Source organism: Sminthopsis crassicaudata, chromosome 2, assembly GCF_048593235.1.
Source record: "Sminthopsis crassicaudata isolate SCR6 chromosome 2, ASM4859323v1, whole genome shotgun sequence".
NCBI classification, from domain to species: Eukaryota; Metazoa; Chordata; class Mammalia; order Dasyuromorphia; family Dasyuridae; genus Sminthopsis; species Sminthopsis crassicaudata.
In genome coordinates this window covers 258,410,635-258,425,522 of record NC_133618.1, presented here as the reverse complement: position 1 = coordinate 258,425,522, position 14,888 = coordinate 258,410,635, and the positions used below count along the sequence as shown (strand labels likewise).

The 14,888-nt window shown below is 40.2% G+C and overlaps 1 protein-coding gene and 1 long non-coding RNA gene across 3 annotated transcripts in view; one reads left to right on the top strand and one right to left on the bottom strand.

Moving 5' to 3' along the window:
• The first annotated feature begins 43 nt into the window (after positions 1-43).
• On the top strand, positions 44-14,491 carry LOC141555822 (uncharacterized). 2 transcript variants are annotated; one of them, XR_012486348.1, is made up of 3 exons: positions 44-206; positions 6,002-6,067; positions 14,025-14,491. It is a non-coding gene; the product is annotated as an uncharacterized LOC141555822 (long non-coding RNA). The 2 variants fall into 2 exon arrangements; XR_012486347.1 differs by lacking the exon at positions 14,025-14,491 and adding an exon at positions 9,445-9,880.
• Positions 3,998-14,888, bottom strand: part of ENTPD2 (ectonucleoside triphosphate diphosphohydrolase 2) — a 27,997-nt gene continuing 17,106 nt past the window's right edge. Inside the window, exons 8-9 of the mRNA XM_074289083.1 lie at positions 5,676-5,810; positions 3,998-5,219 (exon numbers count right to left, since the gene is read on the bottom strand). Of these exons, the coding sequence (XP_074145184.1) occupies positions 5,016-5,219; positions 5,676-5,810 (339 nt within the window). The 3' untranslated portion in view covers positions 3,998-5,015. The remainder of the gene's footprint in view (positions 5,220-5,675; positions 5,811-14,888) is intronic.

Sequence of the window (14,888 nt, the reverse complement as noted above, 5' to 3'; positions counted from 1 at the left end):
ACGCCTCCCTCCTTCCTCTTCCCACCTCTGCTTTCAGGGTAGTCACTAGGGGAACCCGACGCTGGGCTCCCTGCGGGGAAGAGGAAGCCCCTTCCGCACCCCCTGTGGCCCCAGCACCACGGTTCTGGCCCCGGGGCTCCATTCTGGCCCAAACCCGGGGCCTTCAAGAAGACGTGACCCTGGGAGCGAGGTCAGAGCATGGCGAGGTAATCTCTGCTTGGGGTCTGCCCCGGCCGCGTGCCCACCGAACCCCCGGAGTGAGGAGCCCCCCAACCCCACCACCCAGGCGCCTCTGCCACCGGGCACAGACAGGCCAAGGCTTACCGGGGCAGCCAAGCAGCAGGCCTCCTTGCAGCCACTAGGGGGCGAGGGCGTACCTTTGGGCTTGTGATCCAACCCAATTCTATCCAGCGACCCTTAGCTGGCTGGGGACTGCTAGACACCAGCCACAGTAGTGAGGGGTCAGGGGTTTCAAAGACAAAGCAAAGGGCTCCCATTCTACCGGGGCTACAACATAAAAAGTAGCGCACCGGGCACCCCCCCAACATGAATCAGGGTCCGGCTCGGGGACACCTCGTGCTTTAGACGCTGTCACACGGACTGATCCCCCAGCTGGAGCCAGCTGTGCAGCGCCGTGTGAGGACCGCATAAGGTGACACGTGCAGTGCGGCTTTTAGACCGTAAAGAAACATGCGTGTTAGTAGTGCGGTGGTCCTTGTCTTCAGAAGAGAAAGTGGGGCCGGGGGCGGCCTTCCCACGGGAGGCAGTGAGAGCTCATCTCTGAGGGCACGCCTGAGCTCCCAAGTTAGAAGGGAAGAAATACAGTATCTGAAGCTAGGGAAAGAACGGATACACGAAGTATCTATAGAGTATTTCACAGAGATACATGTATCTATCTCTGTCTAATAGTAGCCATCTCCAGGGGGAGAGATAAATCTACACCGTGATTGTATTGTATGTTTGGAAGCAGTAACAGCGCAGGCACAGGTTCGCAGTTTCATGCACGACCGCCTTGTTGTGGTACGTTATGAAAACGCCTGGTTTATCCCATAAAGGAATGACTTCAGTGGTCCCCTATCTGACCTCCTTCCCCTCTAACACCAATGAAGTCACTAAGGTCTAGAGAGAGTAAATGATTTATTTAAAATCATAGGTAAGTGCAAGAGGGAGGACTGAATTGAATTTTAAATTGGTCATTCCACTCTACAACTGTAAATCTACTTGTTCTGCGGGCCAGTACATTTACTAGGGTAGATGGGACCGGGTTTGGACCAATGACTTCACTGAAGGATGAATGGCCTCAAGAGACCATCCCTTTACCCTAGCAATCCTTTGTTCTTGAAGAGGCCCATGATGCCTAAGTGAGCCAGATTTAAAAGAGAGGGCCAGGCGAGTCACCTGCCTTACTGCCCCCAGACCTATCTGGTCCAGGTATAGATCAGGGCGCCCTGAATGAAATCAGACTATGGCTCTTTTTAAGCTAAAGTCTTCCCCAGGTCTGTTTGTGAGGTGGAGCCCATTCAGAGATTAAGGCTAAGTAGCAATTGAGGCAAAGAATCTCCTCCTTCACCTAGTCTAAAAACAAAAACAATAACTAAATAAATGAATCTGGGAGGGGAAGACCTTCAGGGTTTCTGCTCCAAGCAAAAAAGATTTACTATTTACATCCAATCTGAGTCAATCTGGAACCAAAAAGTTGCCTGGGGCTTTGAGAGGTCAAGTACCCAAGAACTCTCATTCCCAGTAAGAGATGTTCCTAATAACAGAAGGCCACTAGAAAAAAAGACTAATATAGCTCTAGGATCCAGTTCTAAAGTCCCCCTGCTTCCTATCTTGGAACACTACTAGCCAAGCTACAAAGCCCCGAGGACCCCCTCCCAAGGTATTCCCTATTACAGTTCCTGATATCTTTGTTAGCATACCCTCAAATCCCTTTCTAGTAATATTCCCAGTGCCCTTGTTATAATACTCCCTATGTCCGCCCATAAAGCCCCAAGGGTCTGCTCTAATAATCTGTGTCCTTGATACAACCCACTGTGTTCCCTTCTTATAGTTTCCCCATTATATTTTAGCTCAGAATCACCCTGCTGTAACTCTCAGTAGAAGATATTGTATGGCTAAACAAGAAGGGTTTTTGAGAAAGGGTGGTCTTATCCTTTCAGCTCAAAGAAGGGTGTATTTCCAGTCCTTCACACTGCAGAAATCCTTGGCTCACAAAACAAACTGCGGGTCTGCTCTTGGCCAGTTTTCTACATCTGAGAATCATGGCTGTTGGTGAGGGCTCACTCTTGGAGAATCTGCCCCTTCCTCATCGTGCCCACCCCCTCTCATCTCTGAAGGTCAGCCTAGCCAGACAGAAATAGCATCTGAGCTCATTTCCCAGAAATGGGGGGGGGGGAGGGAGGGAGGTCGGAGAGGAGAGGAGTGTCTAAGATGAATCATTCCAATTGAGGTGGGGAGCAGGACCTACCACCTGGTCTCCTCTACTAGCTAAGGTTACTGGAAGTAACCAGTATGATTGTGAATGCCCAAGAAACAATGCTAGTTAACAAAGCCTCTAAGGTGGGCATTCTGAACTCTTGTGTCTGGGTCCAGTTGCATATGCCCTAGAATGTAAGATTAATAATTTAACAGCAAACACCACCTAGTCCATCCACACCCAGAAGTAGCATTAGTCTTTATTTTTCAAAATTTAGGAAAATAAGATAAGGTTTGGAGTAGAGGCTTTATTTATTTATTTTTTTAATTCATAGTCTTTTACATTAATCTGGAGCTTCCACCTACTTTTCCCAATCACCCAACCCTCAGGGCAGTATTCTAAGACCAGAATTACAATACCTGTTTATTGGCCTAGGAAACTGGGGATTGGTCTCACAGCCTAGGCCAAAAATACACAGAAATCACCCCAAGGGCAAGACTGGCTGAAGGTGCTCCGGATCTCGAACTTGGCCTAAACTGCATTGCAGGGGACATGGAAAGGTTTTAGGCTGGGTGTAATCCTGGCTGGAGGAGGTGGACAGAGGGCTGCTTGCCCACTGCGCTGCAGACACGGGTGTGTCCATCTTCTTGTGGACTCAAAGGGGGAGAATACAGGAAATAGAGAATTCATGTAGTAACACTGGAGACTGGCAAAAATCCATGTTTTTCTTTTAAATTCAACCCTCCCAAACATTAATCTTTGGAAGTATCTTCCTGAAGGTAATCTTGTCAAAGAATGTCCTTATTTAAAGATAAAGGTGGCCTCCCCCAGGAGCTGATCTGAAGCTGAGCATCCTATACATCAGATGTAATCTCTATGGGTGTGCTGGCTCCTCTCTCCCCTCCCTCCTTTCGGCATATCAAACCTGAGTCACCAGTGACAACAGCTTCTCCAGCCTTCCCCTCTCCCTCCACCTCCAAGCATGAGCCAAACATCTGCCTGGGTGGAGATTAGAGTACAGAGACTTAGGCCAATGTGCACTGCGGCTTCCTGCAGCCTGGGACTCTCCCACTCCACAGAGGTAAAACTAGAGAGATGGGATGGAGCAGCAGCAGTGAGTGCAGAGTGGAGAAAAAGCCTACACAGCAGGGGAAGCTCCAAATGGAGTTAATAAAACACTGTGCAGGTGACACATACATTGGCACATACCCCCAGTGCCCACTCTCACAAATACCTATCCTTTCCGGAAAGTTTAATGTGTTTCTTGTTTGGGAAAGATAATATTGATTCTTAATTAAAGAACAATGTATTTGAATCCCTCTGCCTTTCTACTTTTTCTACAACCTCCACTCCTAGCTCAAAATAATTCACTTTCTTGAGGCGGATTTCTCCAAGAAGGGCTCTATAAGGAACACTCTCTACATTTGCCCCTGCCTCTTTGTCAAGGTAACCATTCATTCTTCTATTTGGCCTTCTCCTCAGCAATCATGTTTCTGGGACTGTAAGCTATAGAAAGTGCATGTGGGCCAGGGATCAGCCAGGGACTCACCCCAAAGAGAAATGAGCCTCAGCACTGGCTAGTTATCCAGGATACATTTTATTACAAGCTTTTTTCTTCTTTTTAAAAAACAAATAATGAACGCCAATGGCACAGATAGAGATGGCATCTCGCTCTCTTTCTGCCTCTTCCCCCTCCCCCCAAAGTTATACAAGTACCACAGGGAGAACCATATGCATGCTGGGGACCTCTGGAGTTTGAAATTAAGAACATGTTCTCCAGGATTTATTTTTCCCTTTCACTGAGCCCAATCTCTACTCCCCAACCCCAAGGCTCTCCATTAGTCAAGCCTTGTCTGCTTTTCTATAATATAGCACTTCTGCCCTCCATGGAAAGGTTAGACTTCATCCCCATCCCATAGGAAAGGGTTACCTGAGTATCTCAGTCGGTACTGTCATCCCAGAATGCCAGAGGCCACAATAAAGAAAGGGTCTGGCTCAAGACAAAGATGGAGGAGAGGGAGTATCAGGTGGAGAATTGGGTTTGCTAAAGGTTAGGATGTGCCACGCCATGACACACATATCAGATATGGATTTCTAATTAATTACCTGGCTGTGTCTTCCCCAAAGTGTCATTGGAAGTCAAGTTGCCCAAGCCCATAACAGGCCCTACTAACACCAGCTCAAATAGATGTGTGGACTAAGGTTTGGGGAGCATTCTGGGTTACAGGGATCTTTAGCTCTAGAGGCCTTAGGCTAAGTTTGGTGAGAAACAATCACCTCTGCCAGTATCTACTTTTCATACAGTACTTCTCAATGAAACTATCAGTAATGAGATGAGATTTCCCCAAACTGAGGAGGGGAAAACCCAAGTTACCTAAGTTATTCCTCTGCTCTAGTCTCTTCCTCCCCTGCAATCCATCCATACAACACCCCCCATCCCCAAATGCCTCGAAGAGGCAGTGAATTGTCCTATCTGATAAAAACTAGGCTGGAAGGGCAGACAATCCTGCTGTTTTTAGAACACTAGGAAGGGGTAGCAGTGCTGGGGGGAGCATAAAAAAAACAGGACTTGACCCATAGGAGCCAGGCAATTAATTTAGATGGCACTTTGTGTCTTGGAAGGTCGAACAAAGCAAAAAACCATGGCCAAGGAAATAAGTATGATCACAATGAAAAGCAGAATTAAGGCTATCCAAATAGCATATTCTGTGCCCTTATGGAAATACTGCCGGTCAGGTGGAATCATGTTGGTCAGGTTCAGCATGTAACCTAGTGCCCAGCCAATAGATGTGTCTCCAGCCTAAAAAGAAAAGATGAAGAATCCACAATCAGACTCTGGGTCAATGAGTTTTCTGAAACACTCTCACAGCCCTCACCTTCTCCCTTAATAGAGTGAGCAAATAGCCATCTCAATTCTAATTTCTTTTTCTGCCCAAGTCTCTGGACATATACTTTCAGAAGGAGCCCAAGCCATATATCCCCTTCTAATTCCTCTTGGTCTAATAAGTAGAAGACTATAATGGTAAGAGTGGTGTGGGGACACAAGTGCTAATGAGGCAAAGAACACCAAGGTGGGATGTTCTTACCTGCTGATGTCCAACCTATAGCCACACAATCTAAACCTAACCTCAAGGAGCTAACTTTGAGAAAGCCCTTCTCTCTCCTCCCATCTTCTCCCTTCATCCCTGTCACCCTCCCTTCTACTTTTTTTCCCTTTTAAAGTTTCACACACCACCACCCCCAATCTAATGCATACCTTCTTCTGGAAAGCAATTCTAGGAAAGGTATGTTCATCAAATCTGTAGCCTTGAACAAGGAGTTGATATACAAAGGTGGCAGAGGCACAGTAATCTGCCAGTCGGGACTTCTGACTAGGAGCTAACTCCAGCAGCTGGAGATGGGAAACAGAAGAACACTCAACAGGGCCATTGTTCAGAGCCTTGACTCCCCACCCCTATTCCTTTTCCCAGCAAATGTCTTATTTTATAATCAAAACTTCAGATTTTATGGGAACTTTGTATATTTTCTCATCTAATTCTTCCCTCTTATTCCTGCCTCTCTTCCACCTCTAAAATATTATAGATGAGGAAACAGAGTCCCAGAGAAAGAAGAGGAGCTGGTTCCTAACACTTGTTGATTAGATTACAGGTAAGATATCCAAATTCCCAAATTCTATCTTTTTCCTACTAGACCAAAACCCACAAGGAGGCTAGCCAGAAGTCTGCCCTTTATTAAAGGAGGCCACAGAGTGACAAGAAAGTTCAGTTAGATGGCCTTTGGGAGACCAATACATTAACATTTGTGTGTGAGGCTTCCTTGCCTTCAAACTGGGGTGGGGGTAGGAGTGCCAAGCTGGCAAATTAACATTTTGACAGAAAGAGGAAGTTTGGGTCTCTAAGACCAAAAAAAACCAACCAAACAAACAAACAAACAAAAAACCACTCATAGGAAATTTAAACAAAGGATGGTTTTAAAAATGCTGAAAGGATCTTTAACCCAATGTTAGCTTAGACTAGGTACAAATAATAATCAGTTACAATCTAATTAACCACAAAATATAGTGTAAGGTCAAAAAGCCTTATCTCTGGGGAGTCAGGAGTTCTTTCTAATCCTGGTTCTGACATTAACTCAGTTTGTGTAGTTTGGAAAGGTTAAAAAATTGCAGGCTCTCAAGAATTGGAAAATGGTTCTAAACAAACCCAAACATCCCAGCTTTTGGGATAAGAACTCATTGTTTGACAAAAAACCACTGGGAAAAACGAATTGGGTTTACAACTAAAATTGCTAGAAAAGGAACAAATTAAAAACCCCCAGACAAACACAAAACTTGAAATTCAAAAAATAAAAGGTGAGATTAATAAAATTGAAAATAAAAAAACTATTGAATTAATTAATAAAACTAAGAGTTGGTTTTATGAAAAAACCAACAAAATAGACAAACCCTTAGTAAACCTGATTAAAAAAAGGAAAGAGAAAAAGCAAATTGATAGTCTTGAAAATGAAAAGGGTGAACTCACCACTAATGAAGAGGAAATTAGAACAATAGTTAGGAGCTACTTTGCTCAACTTTATGCCGATAAATTCGATAACTTAAATGAAATGGAAGAATACCTTCAAAAATATAGCTTGCCCAGATTAACAGAGGAAGAAGTAAGTAGTTTAAATAGTCCCATCTCAGAAAAAGAAATAGACCAAGCTATTAACCAACTTCCTAAGAAAAAGTCCCCAGGACCAGATGGATTTACAGGTGAATTCTACCAAACATTTAAAGAACAACTAACTCCAATGCTATGTAAACTATTTGAAAAAATAGGGATTGAAGGAGTCCTACCAAATTCCTTCTATGACACAGACATGGTACTGATACCTAAACCAGGTAGATCGAAAACTGAGAAAGAAAACTATAGACCAATTTCCTTAATGAATATTGATGCTAAAATCTTAAATAAGATATTAGCAAATAGACTTCAGAAAATCATCCCCAGGATAATACACTATGACCAAGTGGGATTTATACCAGGAATGCAGGGATGGTTTAATATTAGGAAAACTATTAGTATAATTGACCATATTAATAATCAAATTAATAAAAACCATATGATCATCTCAATAGATGCAGAAAAGGCATTTGATAAAATCCAACATCCATTCCTACTAAAAACGCTTGAGAGTATAGGAATAAATGGACTATTCCTTAAAATAATAAGGAGCATATATTTAAAACCTTCAGTAAACATCATATGTAATGGTGATAAACTAGAACCTTTCCCTGTAAGATCAGGAGTGAAACAAGGTTGCCCGCTATCACCATTACTATTCAATATAGTACTAGAAACTCTAGCCTTGGCAATAAGAGCCGAGAAAGAGATCCAAGGAATTAGAGTAGGAAATGAAGAAATCAAATTGTCACTTTTCGCAGATGACATGATGGTATACTTAGAGAACCCCAAAGACTCTGCTAAAAAGCTATTAGAAATAATTCAGAATTTTAGCAAAGTCGCAGGATACAAAATAAATCCACATAAATCCTCAGGATTTTTATACATTACCAACACAATCCAACAGCAAGAGATACAAAGAGAAATTCCATTCAAAATAACAGTCGATAGTATCAAATATTTGGGAATATATCTACCAAAGGAGAGTCAGGAATTATATGAGCAAAATTACAAAACACTTGCCACAAAAATAAAGTCAGATTTAAATAATTGGAAAGACATTCAATGTTCTTGGATAGGCCGAGCGAATATAATAAAGATGACAATACTCCCCAAACTAATCTATTTATTTAGTGCTATACCAATCAGACTCCCAAGAAACTATTTTAATGACCTAGAAAAAATAACAACAAAATTCATATGGAAGAATAAAAGGTCGAGAATTGCAAGGGAACTAATGAAAAAAAAGTCAGAGGAAGGTGGTCTAAGTGTACCTGATTTAAAGCTATATTATAAAGCAACAGTCACCAAAACCATTTGGTATTGGCTAAGAAATAGACTAGTTGATCAGTGGCATAGGTTAGGTTCACAGGACAAGATAGTGAATAAAAATAGCAATCTAATCTTTGACAAACCCAAAGATCCCAAATTTTGGGATAAGAATTCATTATTTAACAAAAACTGCTGGGAAAACTGGAAATTAGTATGGCAGAAACTAGGCATGGACCCACATTTAACACCACATACTAAGATTAGATCAAAATGGGTCCAAGATTTAGGCATAAAGAACGAAATCATAAATAAATTGGAGGAACATGGGATGGTTTACCTCTCAGACTTGTGGAGGAGGAAGGAGTTTGTGTCCAAGGGAGAACTAGAGACCATTATTGATCACAAAATAGAACATTTTGATTACACCAAATTAAAAAGTTTCTGCACAAACAAAACTAATGCGAACAAGATTAGAAGGGAAGTAACAAATTGGGAAAAAATTTTTACAGTTAAAGGTTCTGATAAAGGCCTCATCTCCAAAATATACAGAGAATTGACTTTAATTTATAAGAAATCAAGCCATTCTCCAATTGATAAATGGTCAAAGGATATGAACAGACAATTTTCAGATGATGAAATTAAAACTATTTCCACTCATATGAAAGAGTGTTCCAAATCACTATTGATCAGAGAAATGCAAATTAAGACAACTCTGAGGTATCATTACACACCTGTCAGATTGGCTAAAATGACAGGAACAAATAACGATGAATGTTGGAGGGGCTGTGGGAAAACTGGGACACTGATGCATTGTTGGTGGAGTTGTGAAAGAATCCAACCATTCTGGAGAGCAATCTGGAATTATGCCCAAAAAGTTATCAAAATGTGCATACCCTTTGACCCAGCCATACTACTACTGGGCTTATACCCCAAGGAACTACTAGAGAAGGGAAAGGGTCCTATATGTGCCAAAATGTTTGTGGCAGCCCTTTTCATAGTGGCTAGAAGCTGGAAGATGAATGGATGTCCATCAATTGGAGAATGGTTGGGTAAACTATGGTATATGAATGTTATGGAATATTACTGTTCTATAAGAAATGACCAACAGGAGAAATACAGAGAGGCTTGGAGAGACTTACATCAACTGATGCTGAGTGAAACGAGCAGAACCAGAAGATCATTATACACTTCAACAATGATACTGTACGAGGATGTATGCTGATGGAAGTGGATTTCTTCAACATAGAGAAGAGCTAATCCAATTCCAATTGATTAATGATGGACAGAACCAGCTACATCCAGAAAAAGACTGGGAAATGAATGTAAACTGTTATTTTTACCTTCTGAATCCAATTCTTCCTGTGCAACAAAAAATTCGGTTCTACACACATATATTGTATCTAAATTATACTGTAATATATTTAACATATATAAGACTGCTTGCCATCAGGGGGAGGGGGTTGGGGGAGGAAGGGAAAAAATCTGAATAGAAGTAAGTGCAAGGGATAATGTTGTAAAAAATTACCCATGCATATGTACTGTCAAAAAATGTTATAATTATAAAATAAAATAAAAAAATAAATAAATAAAAAAAAAAAAAAAAAAAAAAAAAAAAAAAAAAACCACTGGGAAAATTGGAAACTAGTATAGCAGAAACTAGGCATTGACCCACACTTAACACCATACACCAAGATGAGGTCAAAATGGGTTCATGACCTAGGCATAAAGAATGAGATTATAAATAAATTAGAAAAATACAGAATAGTTTACCTCTCAGACCTATGGAAGAGGAAGGAATTTATGACTAAAGAAGAACTTGAGATCATTATTGATCACAAAATAGAAAATTTTGATTATATCAAATTGAAAAGCTTTTGTACAAACAAAACTAATGCAGGCAAGATTAGAAGGGAAGCAATAACTGGGAAAACATTTTTACAGTCAAAGGTTCTGATAAAGGCCTCGTTTCCAAAATATATAGAGAATTGACGCTAATTTATAAGAAATCAAGCCATTCTCCAATTGATAAATGGTCAAAGGATATGAACAGACAATTTTCAGATGATGAAATTGAAACTATTTTTACTCATATGAAAAGGTGCTCCAAATCATTATTGATCAGAGAAATGAAAATTAAGACAACTCTGAGATATATATATATATATATATATATATATATATATATACACCTATATACCTGTCAGATTGGTTAGTATGACAGGGAAAGACAATGCAGAATGTTGGAGGGGATGTGGGAAATTTGGGACACTGATACATTGTTGGTGGAATTATGAATACATCCAGCCATTCTGGAGAGCAATTTGGAACTATGCTCAAAGAGTTATCAAAATGTGCATACCCTTTGATCCAGCAGTGTTACTACTGGGCTTATATCCCAAAGATATTTTAAAGAAGGGAAAGGGACCTGTATGTGCAAGAATGTTTGTGGCAGCCCTCTTTGTAGTGTCCAGAAACTGGAAACTGAGTGGATGCCCATCAATTGGAGAATGGCTGAATAAATTTTGATATATGAATGTTATGGACTATTATTGTTCTGTAAGAAATGATCAGCAGGATGATTTCAGAAAGATCTGGAGAGACTTACATGAACTGATGCTGAGTGAAACAAGCAGGACTAGGAGGTCATTATATACTTCAACAACAATACTATATGATGATCAATTCTGGTGGACATGGCCCTCTTCAACAATGAGATATACCAAATCAGTTCCAATAGAGCAGTAATGAACTGAACTAGCTACACCCAGGGAAAGAAATCTGGGCAATGAGTGTGCACCTCTACATAGAATTCCCAATCTCTCTATTTTTGTCTACCTGCATTTTGTATTTCCTTCACAGGCTAATTGTACACTATTTCAAAGTCCTATTCTTTTTGTACAACAAAATAACTGTATGGACATGTATACATATATTGTATTTAACTTATACTTTAACATTTTTTTTTATTTTTTCCTGAGGCTGGGGTTAAGTAACTTGCCTAGGGTCATACAGCTAGGAAGTGTTAAGTGTCTGAGACCAGATTTGAACTCGGGTCCTCCTGAATTCAAAGCTGGTGCTCTATCCACTGTGCCACCTAGCTGCCCCATACTTTAACATATTTAACATGTATTGGTCAACCTGCCATCTGGGGGAGGGGGTGAGAGGAAGGAGGGGAAAAGTTGGAACAAAAGGTTTTGCAATTGTCAATGCTGAAAAATTACCCATGCATATATCTTGTAAATAAAAAGCTATAATTAAAAAAAAAAAAAAAAAAAAAAAAAGTTAAATGGCTCCAGAGGTCAACTAGTCCAATCCGTAAACTGAAATTTTAATCTCTTCAAGTTACTTTGCCTCTCTGAATTTCAGTTACCTCCTCTATGAAGCAGACCTTAGTGTCTTTGTTTGCTTTCCTTTGGAAGATCCATTGGAAAGATACAAAATGCTTGAGAAAATACTAAAGAAACTAAAGGTTTGTCAAACTACAACCTTGGGTTATTCCTTCGTACCTCTTCCACTCCTATCCATGGGTTGCTGAAAGGAGCAGAAGGAAATCACAGGATGAAATCAACAGTGTTTACTACAAATTTATATTATCTAATCTCAATTAGGCCCTCTCATCAGCAAGGGAATTCTTTTACTCCTCCCTAACTGATTCTCCATCCCACTTCCCACACAAGCCATTCCAAACTTTCCTTTCTCTCCCCAAGCTTCCCACTTCCCTATCTCTCAGGTAAGGATCTCAAGGTTTACTTTGTTGAGAAAATAAAAACCATTGAGATCATTTACTGCAACATCAACAATCCTTTTCTCCTCTCTATCTCAAAAACTTCTAGACATTAATCCTCATGTTCTCCTCCCTTGCTTCATTCAGTCCCTGGAGAAGATGATCCTTCTAAACCAGCCCAGTCCCTGTAGAAGTGCATTCATTTTCCCTCCAGTTCTCTTCAGCAAATCAACTTCACAATAATCTTCCTCAAATCTTAGATTTCACCCTATCTACTGATTCCTTTCTGGCTGCTTACAAAAACATTCAACCCTCCACCTTCCAAAAACAAACAAACAAACTCTTCCTAGACCCTAGTTTTTGTTGAATCTTTTCTGTGTCTGACCCTCCTAACCTTATTTGGGCAAAGATACTGGAGCAGTTCACCATTTTCTTTTCCAAGTCATTTTTCAGATGAGCAACTGAGGCAAATAGGATTAAGTGACTTGCAAATATAAAGTGTCTGAGCCCAAATTTGAACTCAGGTTCTCTTGACTCAAACTTTTAGTGTTCTATCCATTACATGATCCAACTGCCATTTCCAGACCCTACTCTATTCTCAAGCAATCTCTCCCCCCTTTCACAGCCAAACGCCAAGACAAAGCTATTAGTACTCTGTGCCTCCACTTTTTTCACTCACTTCTCAACCCTTTGTAATCCAGCTGCCTCACTCAGTTGAAACTACTGCTGTGGTCAGCTAGATGGCACAGTGAACACAATGCTGGACTTAAGAGTCACAAAGACTTCATGAGTTCAAATCCAACTTCAGGCACTTGCTAGCTCTGCGACCCTGAGCAAGATACTTAATTCTGTTTTTTGCCTCAGTTTCTTCATCTGTAAAAGGAGCTGGACAAGGAAATGACAAACCATTCTAGTATCTCTACCAAGAAAACCCCAAATGGAGTTACAAGGAGTCGAATCTGACTCAACATCAGCACTTAGCTGAAACAAGTTTCTCCAAAATTACCAGAGCTCTCTTAACTGATTGACCTTCACTCTTCATCCCTCTTTGCTTTCTCTGAACTATTTGGCACTGTTAACTATTATCCCCTACTGGATACCCTCTCTTCTTTAGGGTTTCCCTACTTATGTGATCCCTCCTCAATCTTCCTTGTTGGTTCATCTTTTATATCATACCTCCTGATCCTAGGAAAACTTCTATTCTCTCTTTATATTCTTTCACTTAGTAACCTCATCAATTCTCATGGATTTAATGATCTTTTCTCTGAAGATCATTCCCAAATATATAAATCCAATCATGTTCTTTTCTGAGAGGGAGACCTTTCAACTGCCTACTGAATATTTCATTTTTTTGTTTTGACGTTAAGTGACTTGCCTTAGCAAGTTAGGAGGTAGCTGAGGCTGACTTTGAATCCAGGTCCTCCTGAATTCAGGGGAAGTGTTCTGTCCACTGACCCATCTAGCTGCCCCCTTATTTAATATTTTAAAATAGATATTTCATAGTTTATTATGCTATTTTCAATTTCTTCTTTTACAACATAACTAATATGGAAATATGCCTTACAGGATTGCTCATATAGAACCAATGTCAATTATTTACTGTTTGAGGAAGAGGGAATAAGGGAGACAATTCAGAATTCCAAAATTTAGAAAATAAATGTTAAAATTTGTCTTTATATATACTTGGAAAAAATAAAATGCTATTTTAAAAAACCTATTCTTTGTTGGAGGGGATGTGGGAAAACTGGGACACTGATACATTGTTGGTGGAGTAGTGAAAGAATCCAGCCATTCTGGAGAACAATTTGGAACTATGCCCAAAAAGTTATCAAACTGTGCATACCCTTTGACCCAGCATTGCTGTTATTGGGATTATATCCCAAAGAAATACTAAAGAGCGGAAAGGGACCTGTATATGCCAAAATGTTTGTGGCAGCTCTTTTTGTTGTAGCTAGAAACTGGAAGTTGAATGGATGTCCATCAATTGGAGAATGGTTGGGTAAATTGTGGTATATGAAGGTTATGGAATATTATTGCTCTGTAAGAAATACAGCAGGAGGAATACAGAGAGGCTTGGAGAGGCTTAAATCAACTGTTGCTGAGTGAAATGAGCAGAACCAGAAGATCACTATACACTTCAACAACAATACTGTATGAGGATGTATTCTGATGGAAGTGGAAATCTTCAACATAAAGAAGATCCAACTCACTTCCAGTTGATCAATGATGGACAGAAATAACTACACCCAGAGAAGGAACACTGGGAAGTGAATGTAAATTGTTAGCACTACTGTCTATCTACCCAGGTTACTTATACCTTCAGAAGCTAATAATTAATGTGCAACAAGAAAATGGTATTTACACACATATGTTGTATCTAGGTTATATTGTAACACATGTAAAATGTATGGGATTACCTGTCATGGGGGGAGGGAGTGGAGGGAGGGAGGGGATAATTTGGAAAAATGAATAAAAAAAAACAACATGCATTTATGTAAAATTGTAGTTGTAATAAAGAACACCAATTATTAAAAAAAAAACAAACAAAAAAAACCCTATTCTTTCCACTCTATTCATAAGGCCACTCTACTCATAGTTAAAGTCCTCATCACTTCTGAATTACTGCATTAGCTTCTTAAAAATGCCTTTAATTATCAAGTCTCTCTTCTTCACTCTAATGTACATTTAGTTACCAAAGTGTTGTCCTAAAGTGAAATCTGACCCTTTCACTTCCTAATTCAATAAATTCTTCTAAATAAATGCCTTTAGCATCAAATATAAGCTGCCCTATTTAGTTTTCAAAGCTCTTCATGAC